Source organism: Corvus brachyrhynchos, unplaced genomic scaffold (genome assembly GCF_000691975.1).
Source record: "Corvus brachyrhynchos isolate BGI_N302 unplaced genomic scaffold, ASM69197v1 scaffold187, whole genome shotgun sequence".
Lineage (NCBI taxonomy): Eukaryota > Metazoa > Chordata > Aves > Passeriformes > Corvidae > Corvus > Corvus brachyrhynchos.
The window spans coordinates 385,733-396,337 of NW_008239050.1; the positions used below are offsets into that span (position 1 = coordinate 385,733).

Below are 10,605 nucleotides of genomic sequence, written 5' to 3' on the forward strand. Positions count from 1 at the left end.
ACATTTCTTTTACTTTTCTAATCTCCTTGCCTGGCCAATGTCTGAGTGTGCATTTGCAATCTGTGACAAAGCTGTGAACTAGAGGACACCTAAAAGTAAAGAGCCAGTAATGTGGTAAAAAAATTGGTGGTCTGAGACCATTTCCTCCATTGTGAATATTTTGGCAGCTTGGGAAAGCCAGTTATTTCCCAAGTCACATTCCTTTGCTGGTCTGTTTCTGGCTCAACATTTGGGATTTTTTTTCTGCAACACTCTTACTGGACTTCGGACAGAGGTCTAGAGTCTTTGAGCAAATTGAAGTGGGTTACTCAAACTGCCTGAGCATGTCTTCATTACCAGCTGTCTTGAGAAATTGCAAGAGTAACCTGTTTGCAACAGCCATACGAACTGAAATTGTTCAAACAAGGGTACTAAAGACATGGAGAAAAGCATTTAAATTAAAGAGTCATTGTTTCATATCACTTCGTTTACATATCCTCAGAGCTAACTCCAGTAAGGATTCTACCTTTTAATTCTAGGAAAAAATGCCTGTAGTGTTTTTCCACAAATCGAGCTTGCCTTCCAGCCTGACGTATGTTACTTGCCTTGACAGGAACTTAGTCCACGACAGGAGGCCACTCAAAGTGTCTGAGATGGGTCAGTTGGGCTTGTGTGTCATGAGAAAATGCCTTCTCCTCATTCTCCCCAGCCTTCTCCTTCAGTGTGTCTTTTTTTTTCCAGGAAGGGCAGTTCTCTACATTTTTAAGCATTTTCCAGTCAACTGTGCCTCTGGCAATAGCTTTCAACAAAGGTACCATGTTTCACTGCTGTCTCTACAGGTACCAGAAGATCCATCTGGCCTCTGCAGCCTCTGCTGACCTGTGTGGCAGCTGCCCAGCACACAATCTTGTGCGAAGGGCTTCCTGGCTGCTTTCACTAGTCTGGGAAACCCATCATCTCCTGAGTACTTTGCACTTTCCAGATGAAGTGATGACCCTGTGTGAGGCTCTACTTCTGTAGGAACTCCCCTGCCCCAAACACACATGAGCAGCAGGGAGGGAATCACCATAGGATCAGATCAATGTTAAACATTGGCAGCTGGTGATAAAGAACTCAGATTTTTTTTGATTTGGTCACTAAACTAAATGAAAACATATTGCAGTCATTCAGTAAATGACAATTTCCTAGCTGGAGAGATCTGTGTGGGTCTGACAGTGTGCATCTCACCGCTGTGTGACGGGCTGGGTGGCACCTTTGCATGGGGCAGGCTCACCAAACCCTACAAGCAGGTCGGCTATTCCCTGAGCCAGTGCCAGGCCCAACAGCTGGGGCAGACCCACAGCTCAGCAGCCCCATCCTCCCTGCCCAGCATGCTGCCTGTAGGGGGCTGGGCCTCGTGGGGACCTGCACACAGAGGTACACACACACAAAGAGCCAAGGGATGAAGAGCCCAGGCTGGTGGCATCTCTTGCTCTTCTCTGGGTGCCCTGGCTCATGTAGGCTCTGCCAGGAGCTGCCCCAGCCCTTCTCCTGTACTGCTGCCCAGCAAACAACCCTGCCCTCCCCCAACCCCCTCCACGCACTGACCTTGACCTCAATACCATAATCCACTCTAGCCATAAGCAATTGCAGAGAGTGGCAGGTCACCCAAGGATACTTTTTGCAGCTCTGTTGCAGGTCACAGCTCACTGTGGTGCTGCTGCTTGCAAAGGAAAAGCTGCCTCCTAACCCCTTTCCCAACCCTTGGGCTCTTTTGGACATGTCCAGTGATGTCTGCATCCAGTGTTTGATGCACATCCCACAGTCACCAGTGCCAAAAATATGTAGGGTGTATGGGATGTGGGGCTGCCTCTTTAATGACATCAAAACAACAACTCTCCTCCAGCCCCTAGGAGTGCTGGGTAAGTGAATGATCCCACACTGAGTTGCAGAGAACAGACATTGAACTGTTTGGCAGTTGCAATCAGAAGCCTTTTTTTCCTTTTTCTTCCCCCCAACACTGGTCAGCAGCTGCATTGTTTATAAAATGAATGGAGCCCTTAATGAAGCAATAGATAGAAACACTGAGAGGCTGTGTCTGTCTGTTACAAAGGGCTGAGGGGGAAGGGTGGAGCTCTTAAAATACCCTGACATCCTTTCTGTCAGTTATTTAAACATTAGGCAGAGCAGTGATCAGCTACCAACAAAAAGTCTATATTTGGCTCAGTGGAAACGCTAAATCCACACATCAAAACAGCTGTTCATATAGACAGACTGGGAGAGGCTTTCTGTTCCAGTGAATGTGAAATAGTGCAAAATAGTGCAAAGAAAAAAAAGCAGACAATATGTGGGAAGGGGGAGGGCCAAGCTCGATGTGCAGCGCAAGCAGCACTGCTCAATGTGTTGTATTGATGGATGCAACAGACCCCCTTACAGGGACCCTGAGGATTGCAGCAGATCCTCTGCCCAAGATGCAAAAGCACACAGGGAAAGGATTCCAGCACTGGAGAGAAAAAATAAGCAGCTTTGCTATAAACAGTTTCCACTCCAGCTCAGTCCATCAGTCACAACACATGACATTAATCATACACCTCGAAAATATATCTAGGTTAAAATTTCCAGCTGTTTAGTCAATAGAGACTCTTAAAGAGGAAAGCAGCAGCATCCTTCAGCACAAAAGTCCTGCTGCCACGACATGGCATTGGCACATCCTCTCCCACACCCCCTCTGCAAGGAAAGGGAGCGGGAAAGATATCTTGAAGATTAGTCAGATTTTTATATAGTAGATGCCAAGGGCCAGGCAGAGGTGGAAATAACTTGGATTTCAGCAATGACATCCCTTGTATTAAGGGGTTTTGAAGGGTACCACTGCAGTGATGATTTGGCACTGAGATACAACTAATGCAATCAGGAAGCCTCATGGGTCCTGGGAGCCCATTCTGTTTTCTTTTATAACCCCAAAAGCACTGTGAGGGGCAAACTGGTTATTTTCTGGAAAGCTCCTGTTATGCAGTTAGAATTTCCTCTATGCCACAGTAGCTCCTTCCTCCCTGATGGCCCTTCACACTTGGAAAAAAGTGAAACCCCAGCTCATGTTTTCCAGGTTAATGACACTACAATATCCAGGCTAATTCTGTCTCCAACAATAACACAGAAGTCCGCTTTTGCAAGGCCTGGGTTTTTATAAAAATTTCTAATAAATCTGCAAGCCACTTTAATCTCTTCATTTACAGCACAAGTTAAAGACACCAGGAGACCAGGACTGCAAGGAAAGAGGAGTCATAACTTCTTGTAAAAGGGAAGACACCACTCCTCTGTACTGCCCTCCAGCTTTTATGTGCAGGAACACAGTGTTCTTTGCCAAATAAACACTTTTGGTTGCAAAGCTGACATTTATAGTGGTCCTAGCAACTCCTTGCTGCTCAGAAGTGCTTGCAGATCCCTTTGTGCTGCAATAAGGCTTGGATACATTCCTCCCCATTAAACCAAAATAAACTGCCTAGGCTTGACAGGCACAGCATGATGTCCTTGTGGAAGGAATGATTAGCCATTCCCAGAAAAGCTCAGCAAAGAACATAACTTTGCCCTTCTTTTGTAAGATGAACTGGCACAGGTTCCTCCTGTTTTCACTGGCACTGGCTGTCAAGTCCTTTGCTGGTATCAGTCCAGTCATGACTGCTGAATCATCACATCTAGCAGAGCCTTGGCTCAGACATGACAAATATTTGCTTTTGCATCATTCTATCACAGGATTTTTTGAAATACAGGAGGAAGGAGCAGCCCAAAATAGACCCAGCAAAGTCATCAAGGCACCTGTCACTGAAACCAGGGAATGTTAAGGAAGGCACTAGGTTAATCTTTACATTCCTGAAGTTACATTCTTCTAACACCTCCAAAAGGAACCAGCTTTAGAAACTCCAAGTGGTATCTGCAGTTTCAGTCAAGAGGCCTGAATAACTCCAGATATTCCTGAGGAACTCATCACATCAGTGGATTTACAGATAAGACTGGGATCAGAAAGGATGCAATGAGTGTTGCACCAACTCCAGTGAGGAAGTCAGACCACAGATCTGTGCACTAGACAGTACTTTATCTAGGGAGACAAAAACAAAGCAAACAGCAAATAGTACTCTGTATCATGGCTCAATATTTTTCTAGGATATATTTCTATATCCTTTAGTACTAAAATAGCCAGCAACAATGCTGAAGTATGTGGTGTTTTCTGAGAATAGACTGGAGTGAGAAGTGGGGGAGGAGAGAAAGTTCTGAGCAAAAACGTAGGGAATGACAGAGATATGAGCAAAACCAAAAAGATTTCATTGATACAAAAGGATGGCAAGAATATATTTGGACTGAAAAAGATTATTGTACTCCTGGTAAAAGATGAAGACACCAGACTTTGCAAAGTTACAAATTTATTTGTTTTGAAATAAATACAAATACTTCATTAAGAAACTTTTCTTGATAGACTTTACACAATAGCTTTATTCTTTCTGGAAATTGTCTGTTCTTCCCACAAAATGTTATGGATATTCTACACAGGAGCTGAAGTTAGTCAATATAAAGTAACCTAGATGGTGTTCTTCTGAACAAGCAATCCCAAAGTATTAACGTTTGCTATTTAACTGCTCGGCATTTGAGCTTTTTTTCTGTGTGAGGGCCGCAATTCAGCAGCTATGCACTGGAGCTTGGGAAATCTTGTCCCACTAGCTATGGAAGGACAAACTTAAGAACACCCAACTGTGACATTCTGAGCGGCAGAAAGATGTCAAGCCACCAGCTTCAAAGAAAGCAACCCAAGGTATCAGGAAGCAATGCAAAGATGCAGAACCAGCAGATCATGACATTTACACAGTCATTAGACACTGTATTCCAGAGATACAGTGTTGATGCTCCACTACTTAGTGGAATATGCTTTTCAGCACCAGTGAGATCTCATCAGTTTCAAATCTAGTAATTAGTGGCAGTTGAATGTACAGTATCTAATTACATGCCCATTCCACAGTTATTCATCTCTTCTGACAAAGAACAGCTGGATCTGTCTCTGCTTACAGAATTCCAAATTTATCACAATTGTGCTGGACATAAAAAACTTGAGCTGCAAAGTTAAGAAGCTTTCTGAAGGAAAAATCAAGCTGTTTCTGCTTAGCTGGCATATACAGCTACCCTAACTTGTTACAGCTACACCAACTTCTGCAGTTTGGTAAACCCTTTGGCCCAAGTTCCTAAACAGGAAATCCTACCTTGCTTACCAAATTTAAATCCTGTCCTCATTTGGCTAAGCAGGTTTTAGGGTCTAGGAGGGGGGGGGGAAGGAAAGGAAGACTGGAACTAAATCTCAAAAATGTGAAATGAAAAACCTTAAAGATTTAGTTCATCTCAAAGTCACATTAAAATTGCCTATTTTAGTAGTATATTATTGTACATAGGAAAACAGGCTTGAATACTAATGAATTAGAAGGCCTATAAATGCACAATACATTAATTTTTCTATCATTTGAAGTCAAGCTATATACAATGAATTCAACTCCAGCTTCAACATTAGGCCATAACACATTTGTTTCATTTCCTTTTCTTAAAGTCATCCTTAGAAGTTATTTTTTTCTCCCCCACTGAAACTCATCTCAAATTGTGCCAGTTTACTTCAAGAGAATAAGAGATAAAGGGGCCTGTAACAGCTTTGATTTTAAAGGAGGGTATTGAGCAATTCTAGTTTGACTCTGAAGTGTTTACAACCACATCAGCTTTTGGCAAGTATCCTTTAGAATTTGGCATCCACTGAAGGAGGGCACAATAGCAGCAGCTGTCTGAGATACAAGAATAATGATAGAGCAAATGAGATGCTTCTTTTCTTTGGTCCCTCTCAGACCCTGGTGAATAGAGTTCATCCTACAGAATAGCTAGAGTTTAATACCAGTTATGTTTTTGTGATACGCAGGGGGCATCCATTACTTTTTCACACTGCCACCAGTTAAAACCTCCCACAGCCATCTAACAGGACACTTCCATGGACTTGGGGCTTGATTGTTCAGCATTGCTTGCCGAGTTCGGCGTCAGCTCGATCCGTGTGTCTGTGTGGGAGCGGTTCCTGGAACCATCCCCAGTGTGGGATCGGCTCCTCGTTCCCTCCCCAGTGTGAGACCGGCTCCTCTGTCCTTCCAAAGAGGTTACACTGGAGCCAGAAGCGGTGCGGGACCTCATCAGCCTGGTCATGCTAGCAGAGGGCACTGGAAGAAGAGTCTTTCATTAATACCTTGCTTCACAGGCTTGGAAGGAAGCCCTTGCCTTCCTCTTGGCCTTAACCACCCTTGGAGAAGCCTTCAGGGTTGAATTGATACTTTTCAGGGTACTTCCACATGAAGAAGTACCTCCCCTGCTCCAGGCATGTACTTAACGAGACCAAATTATTACAGCGAAATTAGTGGCCAGGGCTGAGGGATTCAAGAAGCTTTAGGGAACATTACTGTGGCTGCAAGAATCCAGAGGGAAACAGAAGAGACTCATCAGCCCTCCCATCACTTTCCAATATTCAGTCTTTGATGGCAACCCAGGCTCACAGTGCAACCACACAACAGCAACAGTCAGAAGCAAATATGGGAAAAACAAACAGTTACAACTCAAAGAAATCTCTGAGCCAATGAGGTTTTAAATGTTGTGTGCAGTAGATGAACCATATCCTGTGATGCCACGAGGGGACACTATTACAGATATCCACCTTAAAAACACTGAGATAAAGTAAAAGAGGTATTTTTGGGTATAAGCCATTTACAAAGCTCTCTAATAACATCACTTGATCTGAAAACCCTTTGCCCAGATACAGCATTTGTTTTTTTCCCCCCCTGGAAAATGCATATCCAAAAGGGAAAGGGCGACACACCTGGGATCAAAGACTCTCTGGGTACTTAGATGCCCAATTAACTTCGGTAGCAAGATCAACCATTCCATAAAACCAATACTTACTGTATCCCATTCCCTGAACAAAGTATTTGAAAGCTTCAGCAAGCTTGGCAGGCTGCAAAAGAGAGAGAGAGCTATCATAAGCAGTGCTCAGTAGGTTATATCACAATGTTATAGATTCCATCTTAACAGGGACATCTTAAATATTTTCTGGGTTCTACTGACTATATGAAAACTTTTATGAGAAAATTCCACCATTCCCCTCCCTAGTCTTCACCCCGTTATTTTACAAATTGGATTACACGCATTTGAGACTGACATTTCCAGAGAAGAGAACTGGTCTAAACCTGGCTCAAACTTTAGTTACTTGTGCAGTTACTGAAGCAACAAAAGTGAACAAAACTAACTTGTAGAAAAAACTAAGTTGCTTTACTTCTGTTCACTTCAGTTGAAGGGAACAAAAGTAAAACAACTGGCCTCACAAAATGTACAAGGCAGTTCATACAAGACCAGTAATTGAGTAATTCCTAATCAGCAGAGAACAAATTCAGCTATTCAGGCTGATAGTTAGGTTTATAGGGCAAGAAAGCTCACCAGGAATACACAAGCACAACTGCCTACAACTGACATTCTTGCAATGAGGCACTCCCTGTTTCAATTACAGTCTCAATTATTTCACATGAAAATATTTTTTGCATAATTCTCTGAGCCACTGCAAAGAATGGACTCTCTATAACAGAAGCAATGCACATACTACCATGTGGCTTTAAAAAAGCCTTTTCCCAGCTCCCACTGTTGGGGCATACACTACCTGTACAGGGGCTTCAGCTGCAAGCAATTCCAAATTTAGCTTTTCCTTTAAGTTCACAAACACCACATTATATTGCATAGAAATCTGTTTAGATGTTATATCACATTCCAAAGCTGATTTACAAGTCAGCTCTTTTAGTGAGGCAACACAAAAGTGCAGGTAAATTTTAACTTTGCCAGCCTTTATTAGCAGCTTGGAACTTATGCCTAAATGTGTTTTAGAAACTCCAGTTCATCCAGAGTCAAGCTGAGTCAGTGTATGTAAGAACACAGCACTGTTATTTTCCTGTCTCCCACTTTCCTGATGTATACTATAAATACTCCAAGTAAGAATGTTGTTAAAATGCTAGTGGCTCAAGCCTTAATTCACATTATCTTAGTAAATAGGCATAAAATAATACCTCTGCATTCCCACCTCAGGTCTTTACTTGGTTAAGACTTTATTAGTGAAAATAATATCCCTTCCCAATCTTAGTTTTGCACTTCATTGCTCTTTAAAGGAAAAAAGAAAGCTCAGATGACCAACTGACATCATTATTCATGAAATCATAACCATCCTTTTGGCTGACATTTGGGAACAGCAAGTACTCTACAGGAAAACACTCATTTGTTGCAGTCTGACACGCTGCAGAACATGATTAGTAGGATTTCCGCCAGCCAAATCCTACCTGGGAAACTTGGGGGAGCCCGCCACAGTCAGCCATCTGAAATGGGATGAGAACAGCCAGTTAGTGCAATGCCAGAGGAACTCACTTATGCTTAGATAGATATATTGAAATGACCTTTTTAGCTATCTGCCAGAGAAAACACTTCCTTTTGTTGCGTGAGTAACATACACGTGGATGAACATATCAAAGCAAGCTGTTAAATGTTTATGAATGCTGTGACTGCACCCCAGAAAACCACAAAGTGTCTTGACTGACGCTCAGGCAAAGCAGCAGCTGGAGCTACAAATGGTTTTTGCTGGGCAGCAATTACCAGTTTCTTAGAAACCAGCCTATTAGTCCTGGTTGCAAGGTCAGCTCTGAACTACAATAACATGACTCTGTATTGACCTGGATGACAAACAGGGTAGAGAAAACAAACACCTAAAGCTCAGAGGTGAGAGGGAAAAACGATTTGCTCAGATCGCGGATGGCAAGCACCAGCCTGACTTGCCAAGGGAAGCAGGGAAAGCCAAATGAGAAAAGCTATCTTGAGTGCATGAAATATTTTTGGAGCATTTCATTTTTCCTGCCACTCCACCCCTCAAAGTCAACCCAACAAAAACAGTCCTGTTCCAAGGAATACTACAGGCTGAAAACAGTAGAGTTGTAAATTACAGGAAACCCCAAATCCTGTCTAGGATTAGTTAGCAGCAAAACAGGCCTGCAGCAGGATCTGGCATCAGCCATATCCCTGGACTGAGCAAAGGCTGGCCACTGATAAAAGGTCTGAGATGATGTCAATAACTTTTTTAGGGTGTCTGCCACACCACATTATAGGGCAGCAGTGTAACTCCTCAATGTTAAGAGAAAAAAAAATTTAAAATCTTTATTATAATTTTCACTGGCCAGTTCAATAAAGAGATGCAGTAGAAGTTCCCAGCAAAGCATGACTAAACTTGTTTCACTGTTTGCATGCTATTACTTCATCAGTAACAAGCTGAAGATTGCCCCCATTATCTGAATGCCAAATATCAGCCGCAGCCTTTGCATTACGTTCTGCTGTTTGGAAGTGCATTTTATCAACTGTTTTTGGAAAATAGCATTAAGATATCCTGGACTGTACCCTCATAAAAGGCAGGATGACCAAACTGGCTGATAGATTAGCTGTCAATTCACCTGCCACTTCTGCTGAGAGGAAAGCACAGGAACAGAATGAACTTGTTTGCACTCCTACTCTGGTCACAGTTTTTTCAAACCTTTCAAAATATCTCAAGATCAGCTTTGCCAGCTCTAGTCAAATTCATTATGGGTATGTGAAATACTGAACATTTCAACTCTCATCCTTACTATTTTAAAATGGAGAAGCTGAGAAATTCCCTGCTGTTAACTCTGACAAGAAGCCCCTAGTCTTGTTTATTCCACTAAAATACTCTCGGCCTGAAGGAGCTCTCTTTTCACATCAGAATTGGATTCTCACTGTGTTATTGGTATTGCAACACATCACCCTGGTTCTGCTTTTTCAGCTAATCCAAACCAATATAATGGTTTTACATGAGAAGAATGTTTACTTTAAAAAGCACAGGTTTTGTTATTACCTTCAGAAGTGTGGTCCTTGTTGGGTCCAGCTTTGAGTTGCATTCAACCTATATAAAAGAATAGCAGCATAAGACATTGTACACAAGATTTTAATTATGAACTCTTGCATGAAAACAGATTTAACACCTTGTTTTCTGGCCTAACACAGCCTAAACTGAGTGTCTTACGATTCTGTGTGAAGACTATGTATACATAATACATATCTTTAAACCCAAGTAGGTCATCTCACATTTTTAACTGCATTTTTTCCATGTACAAGCCCATAGTTGGGAATTGGAGACTTTTCATCTGTTTCTGGGACTTCAGTGGAAACAAGTGTTGTTTATCTTGTGATTTGGGGTCATCTGGTAGCGTCCCAAGTGGTGAGCAGCCATGTGGCCACGGGCCAGCAGACCGGGCATGCCCATTAAGGCACAACATTTGAAGTCATCCAGTCATCTGGGGCAAGTTATAATGGTCAAAAAAGTTCTTCACTTCCAGAGTGACCCAGGGCACAGCTCCAGCACCACACAGCAAGTTAAAATACCAGCAGCAGATTCCTCTCTAAAGGAAAATATTTGCGGTTCACTGGAACTGCTGTGGTGATTGTTCCTAACGTGGTAGCTATTAAATAAATGGTGCACAGCAGAGGGGGAAAAACAGCATGGAATTAATGGCAGCTCTCCTGCTGGCTGGAAGAGGAGAGCCACTAGGCTGG

General features: G+C 42.7%; 1 protein-coding gene across 2 annotated transcripts in view; it reads right to left on the reverse strand.

The window, feature by feature from the left end:
• Positions 1 to 4,356: 4,356 nt before the first annotated feature.
• Positions 4,357 to 10,605, reverse strand: part of NDRG1 (N-myc downstream regulated 1) — a 26,450-nt gene continuing 20,201 nt past the window's right edge. For both annotated transcript variants that reach the window (XM_017739049.1, XM_017739050.1), the window contains 4 exons: positions 9,908 to 9,956; positions 8,334 to 8,369; positions 6,919 to 6,970; positions 4,357 to 6,185 (listed from right to left, as the gene is read on the reverse strand). In XM_017739049.1, coding sequence (XP_017594538.1) covers positions 5,950 to 6,185; positions 6,919 to 6,970; positions 8,334 to 8,369; positions 9,908 to 9,956 — 373 coding nt within the window. In that variant the 3' untranslated portion in view covers positions 4,357 to 5,949. The remainder of the gene's footprint in view (positions 6,186 to 6,918; positions 6,971 to 8,333; positions 8,370 to 9,907; positions 9,957 to 10,605) is intronic.